A 13,031-nucleotide genomic window follows, 5' to 3' on the forward strand; every position below is an offset into this window, starting at 1 on the left:
AGGTGTGGCTCTGTCACTTCTGTTCTGTTACATTACAATGTCCTCTCTTTTCCAGGACACAGTATGGCCCCAGCACTCGGACACTACCCAACTAGAGGTGTGGCTCTGTCACTTCTGTTCTATTACATTACAATGTCCTCTCTTTTCCAGGACACAGTATGGCACCAGCACTCGGACACTCCCCAACTAGAGGTGTGGCTCTGTCACTTCTGTTCTGTTACATTACAATGTCCTGTCTGTTCCAGGACACAGTATGGCACCAGCACTCGGACACTCCCCAACTAGAGGTGTGGCTCTGTCACTTCTGTTCTGTTACAGTACAATGTTCTGTCTGTTCCAGGACACAGTATGGCACCAGCACTCGGACACTCCCCAACTAGAGGTGTGGCTCTGTCACTTCTGTTCTGTTACATTACAATGTTCTGTCTGTTCCAGGCCACAGTATGGCACCAGCACTCGGACACTCCCCAACTAGAGGTGTGGCTCTGTCACTTCTGTTCTGTTACATTACAATGTTCTGTCTGTTCCAGGACACAGTATGGCACCAGCACTCGGACACTCCCCAACTAGAGGTGTGGCTCTGTCACTTCTGTTCTGTTACATTACAATGTCCTCTCTTTTCCAGGACACAGTATGGCACCAGCACTCGGACACTCCCCAACTAGAGGTGTGGCTCTGTCACTTCTGTTCTGTTACATTACAATGTCCTCTCTTTTCCAGGACACAGTATGGCCCCAGCACTCGGACACTACCCAACTAGAGGTGTGGCTCTGTCACTTCTGTTCTGTTACATTACAATGTCCTCTCTTTTCCAGGACACAGTATGGCCCCAGCACTCGGACACTCCCCAACTAGAGGTGTGGCTCTGTCACTTCTGTTCTGTTACATTACAATGTTCTGTCTGTTCCAGGACACAGTATGGCCCCAGCACTCGGACACTCCCCAACTAGAGGTGTGGCTCTGTCACTTCTGTTCTGTTACATTACAATGTCCTCTCTTTTCCAGGACACAGTATGGCCCCAGCACTCGGACACTCCCCAACTAGAGGTGTGGCTATGTCGCTTCTGTTCTGATACATTACAATGTTCTGTCTGTTCCAGGACACAGTATGGCCCCAGCACTCGGACACTCCCCAACTAGAGGTGTGGCTCTGTCGCTTCTGTTCTGTTACATTACAATGTTCTGTCTGTTCCAGGACACAGTATGGCCCCAGCACTCGGACACTCCCCAACTAGAGGTGTGGCTCTGTCGCTTCTGTTCTGTTTCCTCTCCATCACACTTCGAGTTACCTCAGGTGAGTAAGACATATTTATTACTGAACCTTATACTTACTTATTGGCTACCAATATATTGGTGGATTATTAATTAGCAAAATCAAGTCTACTGGCTGATTCCAAATAAGTGCTAATACACCACAAGTGTTAAGCAACATTTAGTACAGGAGCAGCCTTAATTGGCATGAAAGTAATAATTTAAAGGATTTAAAGAATTGGCTTTGGATTGTGATTTTTTAGACGAGCACAACTTACGTGACCACATTTTTTAAATAATTTACTATCCCTGTTTTAAAAGTTAATTTTAACGTTGTTATTTGGCATGAAATGGGTAAGGAGTTATCCCAAAACATATTTGAAGAAAATGTAATCTTTTAGTCAATTATGTATTTTAATACCATTTCCAGCTCCATACTGTACTCGTAAATTTCTAATAATACTAAATAGACATGTTGTACCCATAAATAAATGGTAAGTACCTTAAAGTATTCTAGTTAAAATGACGTTAATCTTTAAGAAACTATCTTAAAGATTGTGCAATTTAGGATAATACCTTTTTTAGTTTGTAATTTTATAAATACACAAGCAAGCAATGTATAAGCTAACATGCTCGCAAATGCTGCACCCTCAAGAGTCGAGACGTACAATATACACGAATTTGGAGGAAGATAGATAAGGAGTTGACAGGAACTCTGAGAGTCTTGCAGATAACGGGTCTCACCTTGTCATACCCATAGTGGCAACTACATTACCCAAGCGTTGCTGTTCTATGTTAAAAATACACCTCATTTTGCCTTTTATTACTAAGAAAAATTCTATTTTTTTATCAGCAATTTTTCGATAATTTTAATTATTGTAAAATTTAAATTTGCTATTTTTAAATATGGAACTAGATAATGTTTTTTTTTTCTATCATAAGTCTCTAATATCTTAACATACACACCAAGTTTCTTAAAAATTGGTTGGAAAGAAAAATATAAAAATGTTTATGTAAAAAATGCAAAATGCGGATATCTGTTTAACAAAGCTATTCCGGGGGAAAAAAATCATTCCAGATTTTCTCTTTATTTGTACACGTTTGTATCCATCTATTGAACCATTTCCCGGAGTTTGACTGTTAATTTACGGTACACTCTGTAAATTGTGGATTGTGTACCTAGAAATGTTGCATAACCAAAAGTCAACTTAGTTACAGAAGCGTTGCTACTTCATGTAGACAATAATAAATTTTTTAGATAACCTAGAAACCTTTTACGGTGCAGTTTTTAAAATGCAACTAGACATTTAATCTCCATGTGGGGATGCGTTGCGTCGTTAAAAAAATTAAAATGGACGTATGGCAGTTGAATTGGGCCACTGACATGTTGCGCTAATATAAATTACTGATTTCTGTCAAATTCACCAAATCTGAAGTATTTAAAAATGATACGACGAGTTATTGTAAACAATCGTAATTTTTGTCACATCAACTCTTTCAGTATAAAAAGATACACACGATATTTAATTTTACACTGTGGCGCATTCTGCGAGTGACACACTCAACTAGGCTCATTTTAATAAAAAGTATGCCTCAACTAGTCCATATAGCTTCAGTATCCAAAAGTCAATAGTCATGGCCTAATAAAAAAAAAAAAACTTTGCATGATTACGATATTGCCGTTTCTAAAAATAAATTTGATTTAAAACATTTGACCATGAAGCTACAAAATGTGTTATGCTTGTTATTACAAAATGTGTTATGTTATCGCTACACTACTGTGAAATGGCCTGTTTTCGTTACATGTTTATAACCTCCAAAAATTCATCATTATATTGTTAACTATGGCAAAAGTAATCTGTTTGTATTTTGCCGACGTAAACAAAGATTTGTTATTGTTTCGTAAACTATTTCAATTAGCAACAACCAAAACTGTACAACCAATAAAGCCTAAAATTAACATTTAAATTGAAGTCACAACCTAAACAATGCTATGCGATTTTAATGTTCCTAACTGTAATAAGGAAATATCCAATGTTTGTTTTAGTTAAGAAAATAACTACTCTTTGTAGTGTAGCAAAAATAACGTTCAAACAACGAATAAAAGTGGGTGTACACATATTCTCGACTATATTTGAAGTGCTTAATATATCTCGTGCTTAAAACGTATGGTCTCAAATATGAAATGACTCACTTTCTACTCTTGCTATGAAATATACTATTTAAGTGATCGGTAATGGTATATTTCGTTACTAGGACCGAAAGTGGCATTTTCCGGCTTGTGCTCGAGTTCCATTGCCTCACACAGGATTACCAAATTTTACGTAGGCCTACGATGCGAAGCCGAAGGCGAGACTAATGAAGGAAGTGCTGGATAAAACTTTCTGCACGAGTTATGAACGACACTTTTCATCACGACACAAAAATGCACACGTACAGAATAACAGATGTCAGTAATATGGTAATATTAAAACAGTTAGTTTTATACCACTCTTTATCATAAAAAAATCTACTTCAAAACGTAGGCTTGGTTTCATGATTATATATTTTTTAGATAAATATATTAATACATACTTCGTCTCTTACTTTATTTGGTTAAACACTTTGTATTTTGTGCCAGTTCGTGAACTTACTGTATTATTTCACTTCATATCTTCCCCGCGATTTCTCTGGTGGAAGGGGTTTATCTATCTCCCGAAGCTCTTTTCATCAAATCATCAGGAATGTTAGATATATTTTTAGCAATTTCAAACATGCATTATGCTAAAAACACAGCAAATCATACTATTGCCTCTTGCTATAAATATATTAAGATCGTGCAACAATGAAAACAGCTGATTTTAAGCATTTAAATAAACCTCAATAAAACACTAGCGCGCGTAGTAAGTAAATGGATAACTAATGGAGAGCGAGAGAAAGTAAATTTAGGTAGAAGGAAAATCAGCTGATCGTTTTTCCCTCGTTCTAAATTAGAGCTTGGGAAAAAATACTATCTTTGATATCAGCTGTTATCGCAAATAGTTACTTTCGGTACAGAGTAATGTAAAAGTACTTTAAGCTGCTTTGCTTTTGAAAATAATTCCAATTATTGCTATTAATGACAAATTCTATCACTAAAGCAATAATCGATGTTCATAGTGTACAACCATAAACATTTTAGATTTTAATTTTAATTAATTTTTTCCATAACTAATATTAGATTTAAGCATTTTAACCATGTAATATTTATCTAAATTTTAATTTCTTTGTGTTATAGCATTGACTATACACAGAATAGACTTCCCATGTAATGTTATAAAATTTGAAGCCAAGAAAATAGGATGAATGTGTTAATATAGGTGAAGTTCGGGACCATCTCACCAGAGGGTACTAGTGTATGCCATATAAGTGACTATCTTTATTCCACACAACGAATGTAATGAACAAGAAAACAACGAATGTAGGAATATACATGAACAAATTATCTCCATATCATAAGTAGCTTATTAGGTTATCAGCATTGCGCAGTTCATACACTATTTATTTTTCAAATGTAATTCGAATTAATTTAAAACATTCATTTGGTTAAACTAATATATCAGTTTGATTTCCATAAATAGTTTGTACAGGCCCAACTATCCGTTCTCCTTCATGTAAAAGAATTATGCAGCCCTTAAATAAAATACAAAGATAAACTGTATTTGCTAATTATAATGTCTTTTATTGCTGACAATATTCCCGTGGCGGAGCACGGGCGGTTAACTAGTATTATAATTAATTGGTAGACCGTCTAACAGATTGCACCAGGTTTTTTTGGCTTCACATTTGTCCATTACTTGGAAAGTCTATTCTGTGTATAGTCAATGATATTAGATAAATATTACATGGTTAAAATGCTTTAAATCTAGAATAGTCAATGGTTAAATTTATAAAATACCAGAAGCTCTTTCAGTTTTTGTTTGAATATTATTAATCGACCAGTTTAATGCCAATTAAATAAGAAGGTCATACGTTGTAGTAACCTTAGTTTATACAGTTACCACAACACCCCCCTCCACTAGAAGCCTCCCCCCCCCCTAGTCACTGAGGCTATGAAGGGTGATTTAACGCCCGATCATCCCTTCAATATAAATTACCCTTGACTCGCTCGTTATTTTAAAGGATCGAATTATGAAATAATTTGCGCCGTTTGCCAAGCAGCTTGTTATAGAGAATAGTTTTCAGACCATCGGATTATCATCCCAATCCTTAATAATAATTCAAAATTTGAAATATATAAGCATTTATTCAGACGGTTACATTATACAAAATGTATAATTGCTTAAGTTTATTTGCAAATATATACGTGGCATCTGGGGTTAGCCGGTTAATGCCTGAACAATTAATTATTACTAATTAATATTGCGTATGACGACCCTTTTTCTGTGTGCATACAGAGTTAAGATTATTCTAGAATAATGCTAGTATACCCAGGTATATATTACGATAGAAAAACTAGTTAAAATGCACTCATTCAAAATGGTTTTATTCGTTAGTATCGTCGAAATGTTTTAGCTTAGATCCATGATGATAAGTGGATTTGGTAGGTTAAAATATTATATTTCTAGGTAATAAACCCTATCAATATTTTAAGTATAAATCAGACAGGTTTGCGAAGTCAACATGTAAAATAACTACTTTAGTAGAAAATAAACAAAATTTTAATCAATATACTCGTATAATTGTATACTTTTTAAGATTTACATACAATGAAAAAATGAAATGTTAAGTTATAATTGAAAGCTAAATTTAATATTGGATACAACATATAGTTATTGGCACGACAAAAAATACAACCATAAAATATGTTGCTATTGAAATTCACATACTTCATCAACCTGTATAGTATCATAGACAAGAGTCCATTTCAAAATTGTTACAAGAGTCTACTCCTCTAATCTATGATACTAAATAATAAAGTGGGAATTTTGTATAAATAATTTATCAGGTAAAGTTCTACCCAATGGATATGATATAATTTTAGATACATCTTCCTTATAACACGCCCTATTCATATTAATAAAAATTAATTTATAGCTTCATCTAACGGGCATATACAGATACGTGTATCCATCTTGCAATTAACTCTTTCATTTGATGATATCAATATTTCTGCATTCATTATTTGTAATTAAATTTGAAACATCGATATTATGTACCTTGCTCTATAGTTTCATGGAGTACAAATATTGGAGAAACAGCCACTAGCGTGAAACCGGGTTAGTTTTTATAAAAATGTTTATGTTTATAAATTAATGCAGATACAAGCCAACCTACAATAGGTTTTCAGTTATTAATTGTATAAACTCTTATTAGTGTGTTTCATATAAAAAAGTAAACTTAAACATTCATTCAACGGTTCATTACTTTTGACTGTATAGGAATTTAACAGAAGGATTCTGGGGTTGTGTGTGTTATTTCGATTCGACTTACAGAGGTAACTAGGTGGCGTTCGCAGAGGCATCCACAAAATTGAGCGGAGCCATCAAGGGTTTATATTATATTGTTTTGTCCATACTGCAGTAATACCAGTCGTTTTTAATGCATGCGTTGCGGTTCTAAAGTAACATTTTTACTCTTTAGGAAGTAAAAATAGTTTTTATCCTCTATGGAGTAAAAATCAGCTGTTGTCAACTCAGTTGTAAATTACTATTGTAAACGACAGCATGTATCGAAATATGTATCGATTCGTGCTTCGTAATCATTTTAACCTACAGTCTACAGTCTCTTCCCATAGCGTTTTAGCATTGCAGATACATCAATCCATTCTCACACCCAACACGCTCACCTTTACTACTTCCTTCACCACCCCCTACGTCGTGGACCTATTTCCCTCTCTTCCCATAGCATTTTAGGATTGCAGATACATTAATGTAATTGCCAAAGACAGTTCCCACACTCCACACTGCTAGCCTTTACTACTTCTTTCGCCATTTTATATGTCGGGGGGACGCTTCCATCCTCTTCTCATAGCATTTCAGCATTGCAGATACATTAATCTAACTGCTACAAACGGTTTCCAATTCCCACACTCCACACTGCTCACCTTACTACTTCCTTCACCTCTTCTTAAGTCGCGGACCTTTTTCCCTCTCTTTCCATAGAATTTTTAGATTGTAGATACCTTAATCTAATCGTCATAAACAGATCCCACACTCCGGACAGCTCACCTTGACTACTGCCTTCACCGCTTCATACGTCTCGGGCCTTTTCTCTCCCTTCCCATAGCATTTTATGATTGCAGATACCTTAATTTAATCGTCATAAACAGTTCCCACACTCCGTACTGCTCGCCTTTACTACTTCCTTCACCACTTCCTACGTCGCGGACCTATTTCCCTCCCTTCCCATAGCATCATAGGATTGCAAATACCTTAATCTAATCGTCATAAACAGTTCCCACACTCCGGACTGCTCGCCTTTACTACTTCCTTCGCCACTTCCTACGCCACGGACCTGTTTCCCTCCCTTTCCATAGCATTTTATGATTGCAGATACCTTAATCTAATCGTCATAAACAGTTCCCACACTCCGGACTGCTCGCATTTACTACTTCCTTCGCCACTTCCTACGCCACGGGGCTGTTTGCATCCCTTTCCATAGCATTTTATGATTGCAGATACCTTAATCTAATCGTCATAAACAGTTCCCACACTCCGGACAGCTCGCCTTGACTACTTCCTTCATCACTTCCTACGTCACGGACCCGTTTTCCTCCCTTCCCATAGCATTTTATGATTGCAGATACCTTAATCTAATCGTCATAAACAGTTCCCACACTCCGGACAGCTCGCCTTGACTACTTCCTTCATCACTTCCTACGTCGCGGACCCGTTTTCCTCCCTTCCCATAGCATTTTATGATTGCAGATACCTTAATCTAATCGTCATAAACAGTTCCCACACTCCGGACTGCTCGCCTTTACTACTTCCATCGCCACTTCCTACGCCACGGACCTGTTTCCCTCCCTTTCCATAGCATATTTTGATTGCAGATACCTTAATCTAATCGTCATAAACAGTTCCTACACTCCGGACAGCTCGCCTTGACTACTTCCTTCATCACTTCCTACGCCACGGGGCTGTTTCCCTCCCTTTCCATAGCATTTTATGATTGCAGATACCTTAATCTAATCGTCGTAAACAGTTCCCACACTCCGGACAGCTCGCCTTGACTACTTCCTTCATCACTTCCTACGTCACGGACCCGTTTTCCTCCCTTCCCATAGCATTTTATGATTGCAGATACCTTAATCTAATCGTCATAAACAGTTCCCACACTCCGGACAGCTCGCCTTGACTACTTCCTTCATCACTTCCTACGTCGCGGACCCGTTTTCCTCCCTTCCCATAGCATTTTATGATTGCAGATACCTTAATCTAATCGTCATAAACAGTTCCCACACTCCGGACTGCTCGCCTTTACTACTTCCATCGCCACTTCCTACGCCACGGACCTGTTTCCCTCCCTTTCCATAGCATATTTTGATTGCAGATACCTTAATCTAATCGTCATAAACAGTTCCTACACTCCGGACAGCTCGCCTTGACTACTTCCTTCATCATTTCCTACGTCGCGGACCCGTTTTCCTCCCTTCCCATAGCATTTTATGATTGCAGATACCTTAATCTAATCGTCATAAACAGTTCCCACACTCCGGACCTCTCGCCTTTACTACTTCCTTCACCACTTCCTACGTCACGGACCTGTTTCCCTCCCATCCCATAGCATCATAGGATTGGAAATACCTTAATATAATGGTCATAAGCAGTTCCTACACTCCGAACTGCTCGCATTTACTACTTCCTTCACCACTTCCTACGTCACGGACCTGTTTACCTCCCTTCCCATTGCTTTTTATGATTGCAGATGCCTTAACCTAATCGTCATAAACAGTTCCCACACTCCAGACTGCTCACCTTTCGTACTTCCTTCACCACTGCTTACATCGCGGACCCGTTTTCCTCCCTTCCCATAGAATTTTAGGAATGCAGATACCTAAATCTAATCGTCATAAACAGTTCCCACACTCCGGACAGCTCGCCTTGACTACCTCCTTCATCACTTCCTACGTCGTGGACCCGTTTTCCTCCCTTCCCATAGCATTTTATGATTGCAGATATCTTAATCTAATCGTCATAAACAGTTCCCACATTCCGGACCGCTCGCCTTAACTACTTCCTTCACCACTTCCTACGTCACGGGCCTGTTTCCCTCCCTTCCCATAGCATCATAGGATTGGAAATGCCTTAATATAATGGTCATAAGCAGTTCCTACACTCCGAACAGCTCGCCTTGACTACTACCTTCATCACTTCCTACGTCGCGGACTCGTTTACCTCCCTTCCCTTATAATTTTTGGAATGCAGATACCTATATCTAATCGTCATAAACAGTTTCCACACTCCAGACTGCTCACCTTTAGTACTTCCTTCACCACTGCCTACGTCGCGGACCCGTTTTCCTCCCTTCCTATAGAATTTTAGGAATGCAGAAACCTAAATCTAATCGTCATAAACAGTTTCCACACTCCAGACTGCTCACCCTTACTTCCTTGCTTCCCGTACTTCCTTTAGCATTTCCTACGTCACGGACCTCAAGCTAGTGTCGTCATTTGATTATATTTATGATTCATACAGTTATTGTTCTAATATCTGTGGAATAATGCTATCAGCTATTTCTTTATCTACTGTATTCTAAAGTCAACAGCTGATCATATGTTTTTGTTTATGTGTCAAATACTGCTTCCATAAGGATTACATTGAAACTTTGAGACCCAGTGGGGCGGATTCCTGAGAGTTATTTTTAACGCCATATAGATGTTGGCACTCACCGATATGGTCTTTATCACCATCCAAAATTTGAAAACGATCGATTCAGCCGTCTAGGAGGAGTTTGCGTATTACGAAATGCATAAAAGTCGACGTATAAGAGCTTCGCTCGCTTCGCTCGCTCCGCTCAAAAAATAATGACAACTAGAAACTATTTTAAAACCCGTAAAGTAAATCATTATTTTAATATCCTATATTGGCGCAGATATTACTTAATAACTAGTAATTTCAAAATGTAAAACAGACGTGTTTTAGTTATTAGATGGTAAGTTGAAAAATATTTCTAGCGCCCGAAATAATCTAAACTTTGGTTGCTTTAGGCAAATGACGTGGTAACCACAGTATATTTAAGCATGTCTTTTGATTTCCTATTGGCCAATACTGTATCACAAATCATAGAAGCGTCATACACAAAAAAAAACAACAACAAAAAAAACAACACAATTGTGAATTTGGGCCCTACAGCATACAATGCAAGGGCTGCTACAATTCCCTGCCAGTGTTCAGCTTTGGGATAGTTTCAACGCTATCCGCTAGAGTGTATGACGATTGCTACTGTAACACATCAATGAAATAGTTCAGGAATTCCTCACATGCAAAAAAATTTTTTAACAAGTATTTATTTACAATCTACAGTAATTATTTTATCACTTTAGCATATTATAATGTAGTTTTGAAAAGTACTAAGTTTTAACACTGCCATGACAAATGACAGTGAACAAATTTCCTTCTATATTGGACTTGTCTGAAAATACAGTTATCGCTTTTAAACAGTCGATTCAATACTATGAAATACATTAGTTGGTAATAATCAGTGGTTAGCTAGATAGTCCTGAAGAATTATTACACCTAACATTTTACAGTTTTCCTTAATTTGGAACAGTCAAAAAGTTTGGAAATAAAAGAAATTAAAATTATAATTTCGATGAAAAATATAAAAGTTTACTTTATATATGCGACAACACCCTAGGTTTATTGTAAATCTAACAAAATAATCAGTTTCAACGAACAAAAGTTATAATTGTCTAATCAAAATGTTTTATTTTAGTTCTCGTCCAGATTTATCTATAGCGATTTGAATGTTTCGTTTTTTTACAATATATACAAAACATTCATAAAAATATTATGTGCTTGCATAATCATAAGTAGACCAAAAACTTGTAGAACACAACTTTTCCTCTCGTATTTAAGATTTTCGTAAATACCGTTTTAACTTAAGTGTGGCAATTGGTTTAATGAAGTACTAAAGAGTTTAAAAACTGCTTTCTGAATCTACTTGCATGGGCGACTTTCCTTTTCAATTGCACTACTGTATGTCCAATTTTTTTTACAATTTAAAATACTGCCCGTTGAGTATTCGTAAAATCTGAAGCCTGTTTTTTACGTTGAAGTCTTGTTTGAAATTTGGTTGTAACGGTAGAAAACAACGATAGGATAAAGTAATGAACATGCACTAACATAAGAGTATCAGTATTCAAACATTTTGTTCAACGAAGTAACACTGAAATTTTACAAGGCTATTTTTGGCTATGGGGTGTAAGTTTCCAAATGTGGACTTCGAATACAGTTTTCAAAATGGATATGAAAATATGGTACTGTGGTGAAAACAGGTTTCTAGCTTACATTGTATTTTTATTCGTTTGATAGTGCATTCAAATTAATCATCATGATCAAAGCATCGCAATGATTCTTATGTCCAACATTCTACTCACCCCCCACCCAAAGTGAGCATATTTGCTAAGCACCGCAAGTATTTTGGTTTCTTTTTTGTCTCCCCACATTCAATTTTTAGGTAATTCATATAAAGTCAGTGTGTGTGCGTAGATAATTTTTATAAGTGTTATAAGATAAACAAATAAAATGTTTAAGGTTTTTTATATCAAGAAATTAATTAAGTTCATGAATCTTAAATCTTCAATAAATCACTTTGTTGAATTCTACCGTTTAGTGACATTTGGGGAAATATTTATCCATGGTGAAAATTAAATGCACTATCACCAAGGTAAAATAAAGAGTTGTTTACGCAACCCAAATAAACAACTATTGTAAGACACATTTTAACAACAAAACCAGTTCATATGATGGTATCCCTGATTCTTAAATTTCCGATCGTAAAACGTAATATGATTTTTTCAAATGCTCAAACAGAACGCAAAGTTAAAAATTATTCAAAACAAATTTCCAATGGCACTAAAACCATAAGTCAAAGCAAAAACACACAGATAACTATGAGACAATGCATATCAGGGGATTGACAATAAATAAAAATGCGAGGATATCAAAATGTGAACTTGTTTACAGTTAACAGTGTCTTATAATATTTTTAATTCGGAATATGTGAAAATCACCCTGGATATTATGTTTTTCCTTATTTTACTAAATAACAGTTCCCAATTTATTTTCATACTCATAATATGAACATAGTAGTCTATATTACTGTATCCTTCACTGTTGCCGACAGTATTCTTCTAGCTATTTAAATTTAGTCAACCCACTATTTATATGGGGCAAAGAAAAATGCCCAATACAACACTAATAACAACAGTAGGATGTTAAATCAATAGTTTCGAATACATTTCATTTCTTGTTCCACATGTGGAGTTTGGCTGTGCTAAATACAACTTTCAATCAAAGGAAACTTTTCAATGACTTTAAAACAAATATTTGTTTGGTCTTTCAAAGGTATAGGAATATGAACAGAAATCGATCCCGGAGTTCAATAATGGGAATTTATTGGATCCTACACGTTTGCTCGATACGATTACTTTCCAGTCCATGTCTATCATAACTATTTCATTGACAACTCTTCAGACAATATTAATTCTAAGGTTAGTTTATATGAAGTACTACAAAAAGGCTGATTTTAGCAGTTTTATTGGCACTCATCTAAAGGACTTTGAGATACGGTAAAGGCCTTACGGCTACAATTAC

At 36.4% G+C, this 13,031-nt stretch overlaps 1 protein-coding gene across 2 annotated transcripts in view; it reads left to right on the forward strand.

Annotated features, from left to right (window-relative positions):
* Positions 1-13,031, forward strand: part of LOC128988587 (dorsal-ventral patterning tolloid-like protein 1) — a 143,806-nt gene that overhangs the window by 57,645 nt on the left and 73,130 nt on the right. For both annotated transcript variants that reach the window (XM_054409994.1, XM_054409995.1), the window contains exon 3: positions 1,196-1,294. In XM_054409994.1, coding sequence (XP_054265969.1) covers positions 1,204-1,294 — 91 coding nt within the window. In that variant the 5' untranslated portion in view covers positions 1,196-1,203. The remainder of the gene's footprint in view (positions 1-1,195; positions 1,295-13,031) is intronic.

Source organism: Macrosteles quadrilineatus, unplaced genomic scaffold, assembly GCF_028750875.1.
Source record: "Macrosteles quadrilineatus isolate MER2022 unplaced genomic scaffold, UCM_ALF_1.0 Scaffold_3__2_contigs__length_128488019, whole genome shotgun sequence".
NCBI classification, from domain to species: domain Eukaryota; kingdom Metazoa; phylum Arthropoda; class Insecta; order Hemiptera; family Cicadellidae; genus Macrosteles; species Macrosteles quadrilineatus.